General features: G+C 40.1%; 1 protein-coding gene across 1 annotated transcript in view; it reads left to right on the forward strand.

The window, feature by feature from the left end:
* The window catches only part of NFATC3 (nuclear factor of activated T cells 3), a 64,980-nt gene that overhangs the window by 37,069 nt on the left and 8,357 nt on the right, over positions 1-19,554 (forward strand). The window contains exons 4-9 of the mRNA XM_058155181.1: positions 8,576-8,775; positions 10,598-10,770; positions 12,701-12,841; positions 14,639-14,694; positions 15,524-15,650; positions 16,980-18,032. Coding sequence (XP_058011164.1) covers positions 8,576-8,775; positions 10,598-10,770; positions 12,701-12,841; positions 14,639-14,694; positions 15,524-15,650; positions 16,980-18,032 — 1,750 coding nt within the window. The remainder of the gene's footprint in view (positions 1-8,575; positions 8,776-10,597; positions 10,771-12,700; positions 12,842-14,638; positions 14,695-15,523; positions 15,651-16,979; positions 18,033-19,554) is intronic.

Raw genomic sequence — 19,554 nt, forward strand, 5'->3', positions numbered from 1 at the left:
ATGGGGTGAGCTCCCATTACTTGTCCCAGCTTCTGCCAACCTAGCAGTTCGAAAGCACATAAAAAATGCAAGTAGAAAAATAGGGACCATCTTTGGTGGGAAGGGAACAGTGTTCTGTGTGCCTTTGGCATTTAGTCATGCCTGCCACATGACCATGGAGACTTCTTCAGACAGCGCTGGATCTTTGGCTTTGAAATGGAGATGAGCACTGCCCCCTAGAGTCGGGAAAGACTAGCACATACCTTTACCTTTACCTTTTTTTGAGTAGTACTTCCCCCTCCCATTGTGCTCTTCAATTCCACTCGCCCAAAGTGTGCACCAGCCTCAAATTGGGACTGTATCCCTATCCAAGATTAAAGATGAAGAGTTCCCAGCACTGCGAGATACAAATATACACAGCTACTTGGTCTTGTCAAGTCTGAATCTGAATCAGTTTTACCCGTTCAGATTCACACAACCTCCAGATACCGGGACAAGACATTGGCAGAATCTCTAGGGTACCCTAGGGTTAAGATGCATAGTTGACATCCAAGATAGCCCCATCTCTCTGACTTGTCAACATCAACTGGCATTAACCTGAAGAGAAAGAAAGAAGACTACTGCTACATGGTGCCCTCCAGTTACAGTCTCTGCAGAAGGATGCTATGATCACTGACTTCAGGAAGAACCAGGATCGACATACAGTCTTCATCCTGGCTCTTCCAAAGGTCATCACCAAAAGCAACCATTGCTATCTCAATTCTGTGAACCTAAAAGATTCTAGAACTTTATAATACAGAAGTCTCAAGTACAGACAAGTTGTTTTATTTAATATGAGCGACTGCTATATTTGGTCATGAGATATTTTCTGCCCGGCCAAAAAGATGGTCAAATTAATATCAACTCTTTCATCCTTTTTAAAAAATTCGTGTGTTTTAGGTGAAATGTTCATGAAATGTTCCAGACATCAAGAAATGGATTTTGAATCTGGAACATTGATTAGCATTCTCTGATTACATTACCAAAAAAACCAAAAACCAAAACCCCCCCAAAAAAACCGCCCAGTGAAAGAAAGCAAGGAGTGGGCCTGGCTTTGCAGACTGCTTTTTACATCAGATCAGAACACATGTTCTCATTTCCCTGATCCATAATTCCTTTGATCTCTGTGCTTATAAACTGCAAACAAAAGGCAGCTCAAGATCAAAGAAGGGCAAATACAGACGGAAGGACAAATGAAAAGCAAACACTTTCTGCTTGCTGTGAGAGAAAACTCTCGCCTTTTAAAATTGGGATATTGTTGTTGCATTAATCGGTGGTATTAATAAATGCGATGGGTTGTGCCACGTACTGCTGACAGGCACCCAATTCAGTCAAAGGGTTTGTTAAGGCTCCATCGGAGAATGAAGTAAAAAAGTGTTAAAAATCTAATTAAAAGGAACCTAATGTGATTTTGGATGGTCACACCATTCTAAAATAGTTGTATAGCTGATGGAGCCAAAAGTTTGACCTTGAAATTAGTTGCAAGGCATTGGTTTCAGAGAAAGGTTTGAAAATACGAAAAAAAGCGAATAAATACTCCTTCCCCTAACCTCATCTTTTATTTCTGCATGGCATCCGCATGTAAGGAAACCTACCTGTGACAACACACTACCACAATTAGAGGTGTTGTAGAGAGAGGCTATTGTAGCTTATCCTGTACTGACCTTCTCTCCTTAGCCTTCCAGCTTTAGTTTAACTTACGCATACACTGACCTTTGCTATGGAAACGATACAGAAACACAAACAGCTTGGCAGAGTTTCATCTGCAAAGCAATGGGTTGTGTGTCGCAGTATATAGTTACGGGTGGAGGGTTTTTAGAGGTCAGTCATGAGATGGTGCTGTAACTTTTCATTATTTACAATATTCTGTATGATGCCTCGCGTGAAGAGTATGTGATTATATTTATGGAATAAAAATACGTCGCATATAAGCATGTCTATATTTGGGCAACTGCAGGAACTGTAAATGTATTTTAAACATGTTTTGTTCCCTTTTATAACACATCCACTAGAGTGTAGTATCTGCGTAAAGGACACAGCCTTTTACATTAAAAGGCTGGCATTAATGTCAGCCTTTTAATATAATACCCATTGGAAGGTTTATCGAGATCCCATTTGTATTAATATTTTGGATTGCACAGTTAGTATGCAATTGCAGTGTTTTGTGTTGTTGTTTTTTTAAAAAATTGGAGCACATATTTTGTTCAAAACAAAATCAGAAGACTTTCCCCCTGAACCGAGATACCTTTTAGCAGGAAAAATGGTTAAATAGAAAAGTGTCTTCAATCAGGCCAGAGAGATAGGGCTTCCTGCCTGGGCAGGGGGTTGGACTAGAAGGCCTCCAAGGTCCCTTCCAACTCCGTTGTTGTTGTTAAACAAGATTGACCGTCTGTCGTGACTGGTGAGTGACTGTTGTAAGGATCTCAGAATCTCAGGGGAAAAAAATGGCTCCTGCAATTTCCTATCCATTGAGAATTAAAAGTCTGCATGTCCCATTGGGTGGTATAAAAGAGTTGGGATAGATTCATTTTTGCTTTGAAGTATTCAGAAAAGGAAACTGTATTGGAAACTAGAAATTAATTCTGCAGTTACAGTCTCTGCAGAAGGATGCTATGATCACTGACTTCAGGAAGAACCAGGATCGACATACAGTCTTCATCCTGGCTCTTCCAAAGGTCATCACCAAAAGCAACCATTGCTATCTCAATTCTGTGAACCTAAAAGATTCTAGAACTTTATAATACAGAAGTCTCAAGTACAGACAAGTTGTTTTATTTAATATGAGCGACTGCTATATTTGGTCATGAGATATTTTCTGCCCGGCCAAAAAGATGGTCGAATTAATATCAACTCTTTCATCCTTTTTAAAAAATTCGTGTGTTTTAGGTGAAATGTTCATGAAATGTTCCAGACATCAAGAAATGGATTTTGAATCTGGAACATTGATTAGCATTCTCTGATTACATTACCAAAAAAAACCAAAAACCAAAAACCAAAAAAAAAAACCGCCCAGTGAAAGAAAGCAAGGAGTGGGCCTGGCTTTGCAGACTGCTTTTTACATCAGATCAGAACACATGTTCTCATTTCCCTGATCCATAATTCCTTTGATCTCTGTGCTTATAAACTGCAAACAAAAGGCAGCTCAAGATCAAAGAACGGCAAATACAGACGGAAGGACAAATGAAAAGCAAACACTTTCTGCTTGCTGTGAGAGAAAACTCTCGCCTTTTAAAATTGGGATATTGTTGTTGCATTAATCGGTGGTATTAATAAATGCGATGGGTTGTGCCACGTACTGCTGACAGGCACCCAATTCAGTCAAAGGGTTTGTTAAGGCTCCATCGGAGAATGAAGTAAAAAAGTGTTAAAAATCTAATTAAAAGGAACCTAATGTGATTTTGGATGGTCACACCATTCTAAAATAGTTGTATAGCTGATGGAGCCAAAAGTTTGACCTTGAAATTAGTTGCAAGGCATTGGTTTCAGAGAAAGGTTTGAAAATACGAAAAAAAGCGAATAAAGACTCCTTCCCCTAACCTCATCTTTTATTTCTGCATGGCATCCGCATGTAAGGAAACCTACCTGTGACAACACACTACCACAATTAGAGGTGTTGTAGAGAGAGGCTATTGTAGCTTATCCTGTACTGACCTTCTCTCCTTAGCCTTCCAGCTTTAGTTTAACTTACGCATACACTGACCTTTGCTATGGAAACGATACAGAAACACAAACAGCTTGGCAGAGTTTCATCTGCAAAGCAATGGGTTGTGTGTCGCAGTATATAGTTACGGGTGGAGGGTTTTTAGAGGTCAGTCATGAGATGGTGCTGTAACTTTTCATTATTTACAATATTCTGTATGATGCCTCGCGTGAAGAGTATGTGATTATATTTATGGAATAAAAATACGTCGCATATAAGCATGTCTATATTTGGGCAACTGCAGGAACTGTAAATGTATTTTAAACATGTTTTGTTCCCTTTTATAACACATCCACTAGAGTGTAGTATCTGCGTAAAGGACACAGCCTTTTACATTAAAAGGCTGGCATTAATGTCAGCCTTTTAATATAACACCCATTGGAAGGTTTATCGAGATCCCATTTGTATTAATATTTTGGATTGCACAGTTAGCATGCAATTGCAGTGTTTTGTGTTGTTGTTGTTTTAAAAAATTGGAGCACATATTTTGTTCAAAACAAAATCAGAAGACTTTCCCCCTGAACCGAGATACCTTTTAGCAGGAAAAATGGTTAAATAGAAAAGTGTCTTCAATCAGGCCAGAGAGATAGGGCTTCCTGCCTGGGCAGGGGGTTGGACTAGAAGGCCTCCAAGGTCCCTTCCAACTCCGTAGTTGTTGTTAAACAAGATTGACCGTCTGTCGTGACTGGTGAGTGACTGTTGTAAGGATCTCAGAATCTCAGGGGAAAAAAATGGCTCCTGCGATTTCCTATCCATTGAGAATTAAAAGTCTGCATGTCCCATTGGGTGGCATAAAAGAGTTGGGATAGATTCATTTTTGCTTTGAAGTATTCAGAAAAGGAAACTGTATTGGAAACTAGAAATTAATTCTGCATTTACTAGACATACTCTGCAAATGTTCTGGATGATCAGTCTCACCTTCTGGTATCATCTTCTTATAAGCAGCCAGTGGCTTATAAACTGCATATGGATCCACGGCCTTTCGCCAAATTTCCTTGGCCATTGAGAATTGAAGGATCAAAGCATCTCGGTATTTTTAAGAGGTTTTTTTTATGTTTGGTCTGCTTGTTGGTTACCTTATTTTCTTCATTTGAATAAGTTCAAATAAGGTGTTTTTGGGATCCAATCTGAGCCGGTCACTGGGACCAGAGGTTTTCTCTTCTGAGCTTTCAGCCTCATGCTGGAGCCTATCTTCAGCATGAACTAGATTGGATCTGTTCTGTCCCCCTCCTCAGTCCGGGAGACACGAGCGATGGCTTAATTAGCCGGCAACTATTAGCTCTGGCAGCAAACTAGCAAGCGTCTGCCAAGTGTCTCTGTTATCTCTCTTGATGCCTGTGAGTCAACCAGGAAACCAGGAACAAACAGGACTTCAGCTCTAATTCTCTCCCTCTAAGCAGTTGATTTGCTCGCCACAAAGTGGTATAGCAGCCCTTGCTGCTTTTATATCCTGTGGGGTGTGGCTCCATGACTCAGCACTTCCTAGGCCTGCCCCACCCCTACTTCTGTTGTTCCCGCCTCTCCTGCCTACGAAACCTAGGATCCAGCCAAGCCTGATTGCCATCAGCCAGGTCTGGAGGCGTGGCCTGGGGGGGAGAGAGTCAGGGGACGGAGGCCTCGTTATCTCCTCCACCTGGCCTGCCTCTGGCTCCTGGAGCTGAGCCAGGGAAGCCGGTGCTCCAGTGGTAAGTCCTGATGGCCCTTCCTCCTCACTTTCCGAGTCACTTTCTGGCAGGGGGCCCGGCTCGGGGAGCGCAGACACAACAGGATCATGCAACTTTATCCTGCCAGGACACATATATTCACCTTCATTCATAAGGAGTTTTCAGTTCACTTTTCATCAATTATCATTTCCTTAGCTTTTTGTGACTTGATAGTTTTTTTTTGTGGATTATGGGGGGGTCACAACTGATCCCCAAGGAATATAAAAATGTTTCTCCAATCTGAGTAATCTATGCTTGATTGATTCCCTTACGATAAATTAGTTGGTTAATCTTTTGTATCGCATTTTCTTCACTGCCACCATTGTTAGCGCATATATGGAAGGAAAGTATTGGCGTTCTTGAGATGGGGAAGTTTCATTGAGAGATTAGTGAAATTACAGCAAACCAGTTAAAATGAGGGAAGGAGCTAAACTCATAAATATAATGGGGAAAAAAATAAAACATCATATCTTTCAGTTCTGGTGGAATGATGAGAATATGACATTATACATATAATACTTAGCTGCTGTAATATATTTGGGAATGGAAGATAGCTTTGTTTGTAGCAGGAAGAAAACATACACTCTAAATTCCTGAAAAGCCAGTAGGTTTTTTGCTGGTTCTGCTAATATGTATGACAACATGTTCTTTATGGCTGACCACTAGTTGCTGATTTGTGATGTTGGGCTTTCAGGACAATTTAGGGCATTTTGATCCTCTGGATCTTATAGCTAGGCTGATGCTCTCTGTCTGCTCCGATTTTATTTTAAATAGCTTTGAGATTTTGAGAGCCACTAGCCAGTCCAGGTTATCCCAGTGAGTTTTATAATTAAAGCTAATTGATCTGTGCAATTTCAATAACAGCCAGCACTGACTGTTCCCGCTAGTTTGAAATAATACGAGTAGATTTTATTTTTAAAAGAATTGCACAGTTTATCGCTACCTACAAGTGCAGAGTGTAATCTTGGGCTGCTTTTTATTATTATTCCTTTTAAAAAGGGCAGTTTTTCTTATTTGAGGTTATTATAAGTGAAACATCTGATGCTGTGAGATATGATGCCCATGGAAGGGAAGCTGGTGTGATGGATTACAGAGAAGCAGCAGCTTTTTAGGAAGAAGGGAGCGCATTCCAGAAAGACACGGAAGAGACATTTATTGTGTCATCAATTACTGTAATCAACATTCTTAATAAAAATTACACACACACATATATTTAAAAATCAGCTGACTTTGCTACAGAATGGGAAGCCTCCAAAGCAGGCTTGGTAGTGATATTGGGTGTTATTAATTGAATATAGATGCTACTCACCAAATACGAATATGATTAAGCTGGATAGGGAGGAAGAATATTCCTTGGTAATAAGAACTGAAATGAATTAAATGTAAATTGAATGTTGCAATTCAAAGTGGGACTTTTATTTTAATAATCCAAATCAGGGGTCTCCAACCTTGGTCCCTTTAAGACTTGTGGACTTCAACTCCCAGAGTCCCTCAGCCAGCAAAGCTGGCTGAGGAACTCTGGGAGTTGAAGTCCACAAGTCTTAAAGGGACCAAGGTTGGAGACCCCTGATCTAAATGGCTTCCATGTGGGATTATACCTTGATGGTTTTGATTTTGACAGACGTATTGCCTTTTATTGCTGCTTGCATTTACACCCACAGAGGAGTTCTTCTAGTGCAGTAATACAGTTTCCCCTAAATAAAACGATAGCTCAAAACCACTGCTAAATTACATTGGAACAGATCGGGAAGCAGTTAATCCAAAATCGTCAAAAAGACTTGGCAAGCAAAGTCACCATGCTTCTGTTTTAAGGGTGAGGCAATCTGGCACCCTCCAGCTGTTTTGGATTCCATCAGTCCCATTCATCACGGCCAATGGAAACAGAATCTGAGAGTCGTAGTTTCAAACAACTGGAGGGATACCGTTCCCTGCCCCTTTCTACTTTAATAATTGGACTGCAACACTAGGCTTCCGTTTTGTCAGTGCTTCCATGGTGAAAGAATCAACCAGTGGCATTGCTTGAGAAGCTCAAGGTGGGGGCTCCTTTTGCATCTCCATTAAGTTGTCCACTGAAGTGAATGATGAGAGGTCACCTCACCACAAGGTAGCAACCGGGTTTTGAGCCTGCCAGTCAATCATCAGCCCAGCATCCTAACCTTGTGAGCCACTGCATTCCCAGTAGACTGCAATAGGATGGACCCAGTAGGACTTGTAGAAAAGCTGTTTCACAACAAAATATTTTTTAGTGGAAGATAAAGTTCCTATTATAGTATTTGACTTTTTAAAAAAGAGTTTGTATTATGGCTTTAGGTAACTTATTGGGGACCGCATATATAGGAGCAATACCTAAAATATTTGGGGATATCAATTAGTTAGGATTTCTAAGGAAACTGAATAACAGAGTTGGAAGGGATGTTGGTGGTCTTCTAATAGATCCTCCCTGCTTAAGAAGGAGACAAGTTGTTGTCCAATCTCTTAAAAGCCTTCAGTGATGGAGTATCCACAACTACTGGAGGCAAACTGTTCCACTGATTAATCGTTCTTATTGACAGGAAATATCTGTCTAATTCTAGGTTGGATCTAGGTAAAAATCAACACGTTGAATGAGGTCTGTAGATCATCCAAGTCATGGTTGTCCCAAAGGCGTTTTTTCAGGAGGCAACTGGATTGTTACGTTTTTGTTTTGAAGATGTTTCGCTTCTCATTGAAGAAGCTTCTTCAGCTCTGAGAGGTTTTCAGAGTTCCCCACTTATACATTCCCCACTAACCTGTCAGAGCTGAAGAAGCTTCTTGGGTAAGAAGCGAAACATCTTCAAAAGAAAAACACGAGAATCCAGCTGCCGCCTGAAAAAGCTCCTTTGGGATTTGAATGAGGTCAAAATCAAAAAAGTTATTTTAGAAAAGGAAACTATTAATAGTAAATTATTTTTGTGACACAATTTTAAAAGCCGAGTGCAACAGAGTGGTTTGATTGTAAAATTTGCCATTTTTAATTTTTATTATAGGCATCATATGCTTGTGAGCTATTTTTGGGGAGAAACAAATGCTACAAATATGCATCTGTATCTGAAATCAGGCCTGCAGTTTTAACACTTTCACTCTGAAAAGCTAATCATTAATTTTTAACAGTTTTTTTTTTTTGGTTTCTTATCAGCTCCTAGGTTACAATGAAAAACCTGTAACTCTTCAGATGTTTATTGGGACAGCAGATGATCGTTACTTACGGCCACATGCTTTTTACCAAGTGCACAGAATCACAGGAAAAACTGTTGCCACGGCAAGTCAAGAAATAATCCTTGCCAGCACAAAGGTTTTGGAAATTCCTCTTTTACCTGAAAACAACATGACTGCCAGGTAGGTCCGAGGATTCTGCCTAGCAAATTCAATATGTTGTATCCCAGAATTCATAGGCTTTTGTGGGTTTCAGGATATGCGGTGTTTTGTTTTGTTTTTAAGTATATTATACCGTAATCTTCATATATCAGCTTCCAAGTGCAGCTCATTGCAACATCAGTTTGGGATGTGATTCTTCCGGTTTGAAGTGGACACATTAAGAGAACAAAAACGCCTGGCTGACACTTGGAGTGCAGGTGTTTCATGATTTTGTACGAATAAGATTACGCAGTTGCAGATGGCTTTTGTATCCTAGAATTAGTTGCTTTATTTCGGTGTAAATACACGTACATGCTCGTGTATGCACATAGAGACTCGCACACAGACACATCCACAAGAACATCCACAAAGATTATAACAGAAGGTCTTAGCTTTAGTTTGTGTTTGAGTATTTAGAACTATCTGAAGCAACTCTTCACTGACCTTCAGACACATTTCATAACAACTCCTCTGCTCTCTCTCTCTCTCTCTCTCTCACACACACACACACACACACACCCATTAATATTTGTCTGTCATCCTTGAACTAATGTTGATTTTTAAAACATGTCAGGTCTGTTCCAAATAAGGCAAAATGTATTGTCTCTGAGGTAGTGAAGTGCTAACGTCAGCAAAGCAGGCTAAAATGGATTTATTTCAATGTAGTCTTGGTGGTTTCCCAAATCGCATTTGGCTGTTTCAAGTATGTTCTTTCACCCTTTATTTTCCATTCCCACTCCTCTCTTCTGCCTCTTGTGGGCACAAACATGGTTGTATTTGCAGCTGTTATTAACTTATGGTTTGCTTGAATGAGGACGAGGGAGACTTCCTCCTTCTTCCTCATTTGCCTTCATCTGTAAGCAGGAGAATGTGAAATGAGAGGGTTTTACGACACTGCAAGCAATGCTTTTGATGACTAGGAACACTGCACATCTGATACTGACTGAACCAGGAAGAGTCAATTTATTATATATGTTTTTTTTATTTTAACAAATGGCCCCTGAAAACTGGTGATCCGCTGTTGTAAGAAGTGATCCATTTTTGCTAGACGTGGTTTTCAAGAGAATTATTTTGCAGACTTCACAGATGTTCCACAGTTAACTTCCGTCAGTCATTTATAGTGACGATCCTTTCAAATCAGTCCTGGAGATGTGCCTTTTTCTCTTTTTCTCTGCCCAGCCTACAGCATTGGGCTATGTCTGATGAGTTCTACAGCTAAGAACCAAGCAGAATTTATATGATTGTTTGTATTGTCAGCAGCTTGACAATTCCATGCCTGATTGCTGCACACAAAATATACATTTTCCCACTTGTTCTAGTACAAAGGTACAATGCCTAGTTTGCAGTCTAACATGATAAGGTGTTAGTCGTTCCCGACTCTAGGGGGTAGTGCTCATCTCCGTTTCAAGGCCAGCGCTGTCTGAAGATGTCTCTGTGGCTGGCATGACTCAACACCAAAGGCCCACGGAACCCTGTTACCTTCCCACCAAAAGTGGTTCCTGTTTTTCTACTTGTATTTTTTACGAGCTTTTGAACTGCTAGGTTGGCAGAAGCTGGGACAAGTCATGGGAGCTCACCCCATTACACGGCACTAGGGATTCGAACTGCTGACCTGCTGACCTTTTGATTGCCAAGCTCAGTGTCTTAGCCACTGAGCCACTGCATTCTATGAAGCACTATGAAGTGGTCTGTTCGTCTAAGTGCTATTGCTATTGTTATACATGGGTGGCTGTTGTGTTTGCAGATATTGAGACAAGAAAAATGCATGTGTAATTAGGTAACACTTGGCTTGTGTTTTCTCCAGCATTGACTGTGCAGGTATTCTGAAACTCCGCAATTCAGACATAGAGCTTCGGAAGGGGGAGACGGATATTGGAAGAAAAAACACAAGAGTGAGACTTGTATTTCGTGTCCATATCCCACAGCCTAGTGGGAAGGTCTTGTCCCTTCAAGTTGCCTCTATACCCATTGAATGCTGTAAGTTTGCTCATTTTTTGGCTGGTGTGGGAAATATTTATATCCATAAATATTTCAGTAATTATGTTTGTATTTCATAAGAAATATTTGCATTGAGGCAGCTTTTTACCTTCTTGTGCTGAGACTTTTAGAAAGCTTCCTTTACTTATTCTGGTATATTCATCTGCGGACTTGGCTTCTGAGACAGGTAGTTTTAATCTCTTCTTTTTGTCAAATGCTACTAATCATGAATGCTTTATTTGCTGTAACTGGTAAATGAATTGCTATGGCATTATATTTAATATTTAGATGTCTCTGGTATCTTAGAGCTGATTGGAACTTGATAACTTTTATATTACTTACTTGAGCACATTATCAGCAGCTTTGATTAGAAGGAAAGATTAGGATGTATGCTGAACAAAAAGGTTGGAAATTTGTATGGAACTGCTTTAGAGTCGAGGTGGGACAGTGGTTAAAGTGCAGCACTGCAGACTATTTCAGCTGACTGCTAGCTGCAGTTCGGCAGTTCAAATCTCACCCGATCTAGGTTGACTCAGCCTTCCATCCTTCCAAGGTGGGTAAAATGAGGACCCAGATTGTTGGAGGCAATAGGCTGACTCTGTAAAACCACTTAGAGAGGGCTGTAAAAGCACTATGAAGCAGTATATAAGCCAAAGTGCTATTGCTATTGCTATATCAAACCCCTTTTCAGATCAAAATGCGAATAAGTGTGTGTGTGTGTAAGTCTTTCTAGATCTTCTGAAAGCTTATAATTATATTTCATTTTCTATAAAATTATACTTTTATTGCACCAATGTTTATTGAGAGTTTGTAGCCCATATCAATAGCCACAGTTACATATTATATTATATTAAGTAAGTGATGACAATCAGCAAGCTCATATTTGAGTGCTGCTGTGTAACGGGGTGAGTTCCCATCATTTGCTCTAGCTCCTGCCCACCTAGCTGTTCAAAAGGAGCAAATGTGAGTAGATAAATAAGTACCACTTTGGTGGGCTCATTAATGGGGGACATGAAAGATGTTCCCAACTGGACACCCCCCAGGCAACATTGATGTCACAGGTTAACCCTTTCAACCTGGAAGTGCCTCATTGCTTCCGACACAAAAGCAGCAGCATTAAGTAATGCTTAGCATTGGTTGTAATTTCACAGTTAAATTGGATGGAGCGTAATGATTTTCATGAATGGAGGTGAATATATGTGTCCCAGGATAATGTTGCAGGATCCAGTTTGGGTCGGTGACTGGGACCAGAGGTTTTGCCTTCTGAGCTTTCAGACTCATGCTGGAGCCCATCTTCTGACGATTCTGAAAGAGGTTTTGAAACTAATGACACAGGGATATAAAAATGTTGCAACCAAGTTAGTGCACTCATAAGACACATTTTAGTCAAATGGGTAGGGGTGTCAAATTCGATTTCATTGAGGGCCGCGTCAGTGCTGTTTGATTTCGGGCATGTGGGAGGGCCAGAATGGACATGGCCAGCTCAATGTCACTCGTGTCAGAGGTGCCTGTGGTGGCCCAAGCACTCTGCCAGTGAAAACAGGCTCCTGAGCTCTGTTTTCGGCTGCAGTGGCCTCCTGCTGCATGCGGCCCGTTTTCACTGGTAGCGGGCTGGTCCTTCGCTGTTTCCAGGGTGGCTCTGCGGGCCAGATCTAAGTACCCCACGGGTCGGATCTGGCCTGTGGGCCTGGAGTTTGACACCTCTGATCTAGGGTGTTTAGCAAATCCAACCTGTGTGATTAGTTAATAGTGTGCCAAGCAATTTCAGAATTTTTTTTTTTTGAGTTAATAAATTAAACTATAATTCAAGTAAGTATAGGAAAATGTGTTGCATATGTGAAATAAAAACAAGAGAAGGCAGGAGAGAAAACACGGTAAGAATCACATGTGTGTATGTTTTAATACATTTTTGTATCTCTCTTTCATAAAGCTCAGAGATCGGCTCAGGAACTTCCTCAGATAGAGAAATACAGCATCAGCAGTTGCTCCGTTAACGGAGGCCATGAAATGATGGTTACAGGCTGTAACTTCCTTCCAGAATCGAAAATTTTATTTCTGGAAAAGGGGCAAGGTAAGTCGACCCGTTTCAATGGACAGAAAGGGTTTATTTCTGGGGCTGAAGGAACATACCGGAGTGTCTTAAGCTGCATTCAATCACGTTGCCTACACACTGTCCTTTTACCCTGAGATTTTTATTTTTTAATTTATTTTGTCACAACATTATATATAAACACATATAATGAAAGAAAACAATGGGACAGGAACGGTAGGCACTTTTGTGCGCTTATGCACGCCCCTTTGCAAATTCAAAAGAATCTTGAGAGAGTCTGCCTGTCCCAAGAAAATGCAATTCAGTGGAGAAAAATGTAGGAACCTGTATTTAGGTGGACTGCTAGTATACCCAGTTGGCATTATTGCTTGTAAGCACTCTATTCTCATAAGAAAGGGGTCGGCAACCTTAAACACTCAAAGAGCCACAAAGGTCCTAACTGGAAGCCCCCCATTCAATTCTGGAGCTGACTGGAAGTCCGGTTCCCCCACCATAAAGTCTCCTCCTAGCGCAGGATGTTTTTTCCTCTACCTGTCCTAACCGAAAATCCTATCAATTGTGGAGCCGACTGGTGACAGGGAGCCGTAGCAGAGGGATGAAAGAGCGACCTGAGACTCCAGATCAGCCCCATTCGTAACTGTGGAACTGATGGTGCAAGTATAAATTGAAGGCTTTTCAAGATGGCTCAGATCAAACATGGGAAATCTATTTGAAGTTCTCTTCTGCAGCACTGGAAATCATTGTCATTTCAGTTTTTAGTCCAGTCTACTCCATTTCTGCTTCTTTGACGAAAATGATCACATTTTGTTTTGCAATAGGCAGCATTTCTTTTATCGCAGTTTAGTGCCAGAGCAGCCAGTGACTCCTTCTCATTTGCCTATCATTTGCAGAGGAAATTAATCAGATCCCGTTGACTTTGGATTCCAATGTTAGGGTAGATTATAAGAATCTGCTTGCCTTGTATTCTAGATCATTTTAAATTTGTAGATTTCACAATAGGACAGAACCTGTACAGCAGGAAGGACTGCTTTCTGTTTGTAGATTCATTTCTTCTTATTGTTTGATTAAACTTCTTTTTGACTTGAAAAATTTGTAGAATTAGAGCCAGTCATATTCATGGGGGGGAGAAACCTTTTTCTGTTGGGCAATGGAATGAATCTCAAGTGTCCCTTCCTTTTTAATTTTTTTTTAAAAAAAACTGTAAATAATGTTTTTTCCAAGCCTTTTATTTGGTAGGTATTTTATTTCTTTTAGCTTTCTGTATTTTATTTTTGTTCATAATACTCAGTGCCTTAAGTATTCATTTGAATAGAAACATAGGATATAAATTAATATAATATACTTGTAAATGCAGTATCTAGTGTTACATTTTGCTCAGATTTTTCTCCAGCTTCTGGTTTGATTCTGGTGGCCCATGAAACAGCCCATATTTTTCTACCTGTGAATATTCAATTTCATGTGTGTGTGTGTGTGTGTGTGTGTGTGTGTGTGTACACATGTGCAACAGCAACTATCCTATGAATTATGCAAATATCTTCACCCAGAACATAATTTTCCTCCCTTCTTAAAAATTAGTCATTCAAAACTCACTTTATCCATAGTTCGCTTCTCATTTGGGGTTAATTAATCAAAGTTCATTTCTCTCTTTGAACAAGATAGGTATTGCATGGCCAAATATTTAAATGTCTGCAATGAATAAAGTCTTGAAAGTCAAATGAAAACTATTAAGAGTGGTACACTGTGTGTTTTGTATATATTAAAATAATTGAATTACTTTAGAATGAGCTGATACCTGACCTGAAATGTTTGTCTTTGTAGATGGACGGCCCCAGTGGGAAGTGGAAGGCAAAATAATTAGAGATAGGAGTCAAGAGGTGAGATTTATTTTTTTAAAGCACAAAATTATTTTACTGATTTCTGTAAAGATCCTGGTGGAAAACTAAACATACCGTAGGCAGCTATTTTTTCCCCCTGAGCACTTATATCAAATGTGCAAAAATATTAGCAGAATTTGAGCCTGCTAAATGTGGTGGAGGAGGAATGGGGAGGAATGCTAAAGTGGTGAGTGATGTAATATTAAATAGAAAAAAATGAACCTTCAGTCTTGAGAGACTAGAAAGGGCAAAATGATGTGCAGAAAGTCAACACTAATAACGTAGGGATTGCGGGAAAGGAAAGAAGAGGAAGAATATAAATAATACAAGAAAGTTACCGCAGCTGCCAGATTTGATTCACAAACTTGGGCACCTAGAAGTAGAACATTTTTCAGCAATTGAAGTGCCAGCTCTTTCCCCTTTCTCCATTTATGTCTTCAGCACCAACGGTGCAGATGTTAGCTTAGTAAGCTAACATTCTGGAAAATTATAATGATTAGAACATGTAATTATTCGGTGTAAGTATTCTAGCATATGTAAATATTCCACAACGAAAGCATCGTCCTCCACTTAAGACAGCTGCTTCCTGAGGTATCTTCCCTTTTGAAATAGGACTCATAGGCAGAAAACTGAATGATCCTGCCACTCATTCTTAGGAAAAGTGGCTTGTAGAAAGGTGTCACCATTGAGAATCTCTGTTCCTTATCTTTAAAAAATTTGCGTCAGGAAATAGAGCATATAATTTATCAGGTCTAATGAAGATGATAGAAAAAAAAGGCTTCCAAGACACACTTGGTCTTTTTCTATCGTTTTATTCATTTTTACACAGGCTGCGCTCATCCTTGAAGTTCCTCCATATCACAACAAAGCAATTACAGTGGCTGTCCATGTACAGTTCTATGTTTGCAACGGCAAAAGGAAAAAAAGCCAGGCTCAGCGTTTTACATATACTCCAGGTACTGATTATTGGCAAAGAAATCATGAGTGAGAATGGCTTTTTCTTTCAAATGACTCTAGTCCATGGTCCAGATTCTGAGAAGTGTTAGTTATTCTCGAGTGTGCTGAGTAGAGAATCCAAGGAATGGGTGTTAACTCTGCTTCTCTGCCTGGAGACTGAGTCTGTCAATCTTCTGGACACGCCTCCCTTGTCTGGCGGTTCCCCAGTTTCGACTCAGGATTCGCCCAGCAGAGACGCTTGAGAGAAACGGCTTCATTTAACATAGAAAATTAGGTATGAATTGGAGAAAAAAAAATTAACGAGGAATTTTTCAGTGCTTTTCTTGACAGCTAGGAAGTTTTTAATTTAGCATCAATTGACCTGTTTTTTTTTTAAGGCACTAGGCTAGAAACCAGGAGACAATGAGTTCTAGTTCTGCCTTAGGCATGAAAGCTAGCTGGGTGACTTCTCACTCAGCCCAACCCACCTCAGAGAACTGTTGTTGTGGAGAAAATAGAAGGAGGAAGGAGTATTATGTATGTTGCTTCCTTGAGTTACTTGTAAAATAAATTAATAAAGATAGGATAAAAAAACTAAAAAAAAAGTATTTCTGTTTACTTTCAAGTTTCTAACTAGGACTGCAAATGAGGAAAAATGCAGCTTTGCATATTCTAATACTTATTCTGAGTGAATAAATTATTGTTTGAACATTAGAAATAAGAAAAGTCTTCAGCTACATGGAGCTAAAGATCTTTGCTGCATTCTTTGAACCACAATAAGCCATGATAGCCTATGTATTGTGGTTCTCAGTTCTCTTATGAACCATCAGGGGTGAAATTCAAAAATTTTCCCTACCAGTTCTGTGAGCATAGCTTGGTGGGCATGGCAGGGGAAGCATATTGCAAAATCTCCATTCCCACCCCACTTCGGGGCCAGCCAGAGGTGGTATTTGCCGAACTACTCAAAATTTCTACTACCGGTTCTCCAGAACCTGTTAGAACCTACTGGATTTTACCCCTGGAACCATGTCAGAAAATTAAGATTCAGGACTAATGAACAATCATAGATTCCAAACTTCTTTTTGAATGAGACTCATCTCAAACTCAAAATTCTCAACTCTAGAATTTTACTCTTTAATTCCCGTTGCTCTAATGAGAAAACCCTTATCTGCATTATCCCAGAATAAGCTAGTCTATTTCATATCATAACTTTTCAAGGTTAACTGCATTTTCCATGTATATTCACTGCCATTCATGTACATGTTAGTTTTGATGTGGGGATAGAACAGCTTTTTATTTGATTTAGAGTTCTGTGACTTTTAGCTGATCCTTGTTTTCTTGTTACGCAGTTGTATTGAAACAAGAGAACAGAGATGAAATGGATTTGTCTTCGGTCCCATCGTTGTCCCTGACTCACTGTAAAGGACTGTCTCCTGTCCAAACCCAGTTGCCTTCACCTGATCCAGGGCTTTCACACGATAGTTTACTTCCTCCTTCCTCCAGGAACCTTGTCTGTCCCGTACAGCCGCCCTTCACCCCCATGGTATCCTCAACAGTAACTCAGTTGTCACACATACAAGGTCGAAACCTTAGTCCAGGGGAAGAGCATCCTGTTCTGTCTTCAGCTGTAGTCCATCCGTCTTTTCAGGTCACAGCAGCGTCTTCTGTGGGGCCTTCCTACCAGTCTATGCAACCTAATGTTATGTTTAATGGACAGTCTGGTCTTCCCATGGATCCTGCCTCTTCTAGTCAAGGATATGAGGCAATTTCATTTCAGCAAGACGCACCTGTTCCTCCACTGATAAACCTCAGCTGCCAGTCTCTGCCACCAATCCCATATCATTCTTCAAGTTCATGTTCCGTGTCAACGTCCGTTGCAACAGGAGGACATACTTCAGCACACCTAGCTCAATCGAGACACTCCTCGCCTCATTTGCAATCCATGCGATACCATTGTCCCGATCCTCAGCAAAGTCCTGTCTCTTCTGCAGTGACTCAGTCCCTTGGACACCCTTCCACACAGTTGCAGCCAATGACTTATTCTTCAAATCCAGGTAATTCCTCATCATCATCATCCCCCAAATCTTCTCATTCTTTAGTCCATTCACCTCGATCTGGGCCATCTTCGCCACAGTTGCAACCTATACCCTACCATCTTTCTAGCTCGGGATCTGCCTCATCTCCTCCTCCAGCCTCTGTCAGTCAGCCTGGGCAACAATCCCCACAGGAGCATAGCCCAGGTTTGGGAGGAATCGCTACAGCTTCATCTTTGCTGCATCATAACATATGTGACACATCTCCATTTCCATCAGAAGGGTCAACTGTTAATATTAAGCCTGAACCAGAAGATCAAGAGTTAAATTTTCAGACAATGGGATTGGAAGACATCACTTTAGATGATGGTAAGTGATGCTGTGTTAGGAGAATATGGTTAAATAGCTTAGTACTTTCAGAAACATCATATAAGGAAGGATTATCATGGATCCCATATATACTGTATATATGTGTGTCATATTTTCCAGACCATTGTAATATCTTGTTCATCTGGGAATGCAGAATACTTGAACATTATGTGCCTATAGGAATGTCCTTCCCCATTTAAAATTTGGTGCACATCAGGCTTGTATAAAAATACGTTGGACAATCTTTTAGAATTGTTATATTTTGTTTATAGGGTCCTTTCAGTACAATAAGTATATCCAAATCCAAATTGTTCAAATATATTTATCTTCTTTCTTTTACTCCTTTCTCAATGCCTAGCTTTCATAGCCATAACATTGTCATTATTGGAAAGACCATTGTTTATTTTCATTGTTACGGGACTGGTCACAATCTTTCTTAAAGCTGTCCTTGCCTGAACTCAGGTAGAAATGAAGAAGAAGCTTCTTGGATGAGAAGCGAAATGTCTTAAAAGAAAAATCAGAAAGTCCAGTTGCCTTTAAAATAAAAGCACCCTTGGGACAACTATTCAGCTAATATCAACAAAATAGCAAGAGTTCAGGAAGAGCAACCCCAGATATATTCATTCAGTAGCCAATCTATGATGGATATGACCTGTGATTTGGACTATTAGTTATGCCCATTACATCCATACTCAGTCATTTGTGAATGAGCATGTGTCATCTTTTTATTGTTTTTGTGAAGAATACAAATATGAAGATTGAGAAAGCTTGGATAAGGACTTCCATCTATGATACTTTATTAATTAGTTGTCAAATAACATTTTCCTTTGGCTATTTAGGAACACCTTCAAGTTGCCAAGTTTCAGAAACATTGGTTTAAAGCAGTGGTCTCCAACCTTGGCAACTTTAAGGCTGGTGGACTTCCAACTCCCAGAATTCCACATCCAGCTTTGCTGGCTGGGGAATTCTGGGAGTTGGAGTCCTCCAGGCTTAAAATTGCCAAGGTTGGAGACCTCTGGTTTAAAGTATTTTTGAGAGGTGTTCTGTATGTGCCTCTGCCATTGTTCCTTCTTTGGGACCTAGTGATCCAGCGATCTTTTGATGATTACCTGGAGTGGTTGAAGTCCTTGTTACAACTATGCCTGAAGAAATAATTTCCTAGGGAGAAAAAAAATCTCATTCCAAAGTTAGTTCAAAGTGCTGCATCTGGTTCACTTAACAAATATGTCATCATGTTTAACCATTGGCAAGCTTTCTGCTTCATGTCATAGTCATGGGTCATGGTTAAAAACCATAGCATGGGGTTCATCCTCACATGCCAAGGCGCAAAATCAAACAATTTAACTCATTGTGGTTTATACAGTCTTATGATGGGAATGAGAAGAAATACTAAAGATCATTCAGTCCAGCTTCTGCGTGGTACAACCAGTGTTACGCAGGATATGAACGTAGTATGACGCCTTCATAGTCTCTGTTTAGGTAACAAACTGATTAAAATTCCCCATTGCTGCTGTTGTGGCTT

This window comes from Ahaetulla prasina, chromosome 12, assembly GCF_028640845.1.
Source record: "Ahaetulla prasina isolate Xishuangbanna chromosome 12, ASM2864084v1, whole genome shotgun sequence".
NCBI classification, from domain to species: Eukaryota; Metazoa; Chordata; class Lepidosauria; order Squamata; family Colubridae; genus Ahaetulla; species Ahaetulla prasina.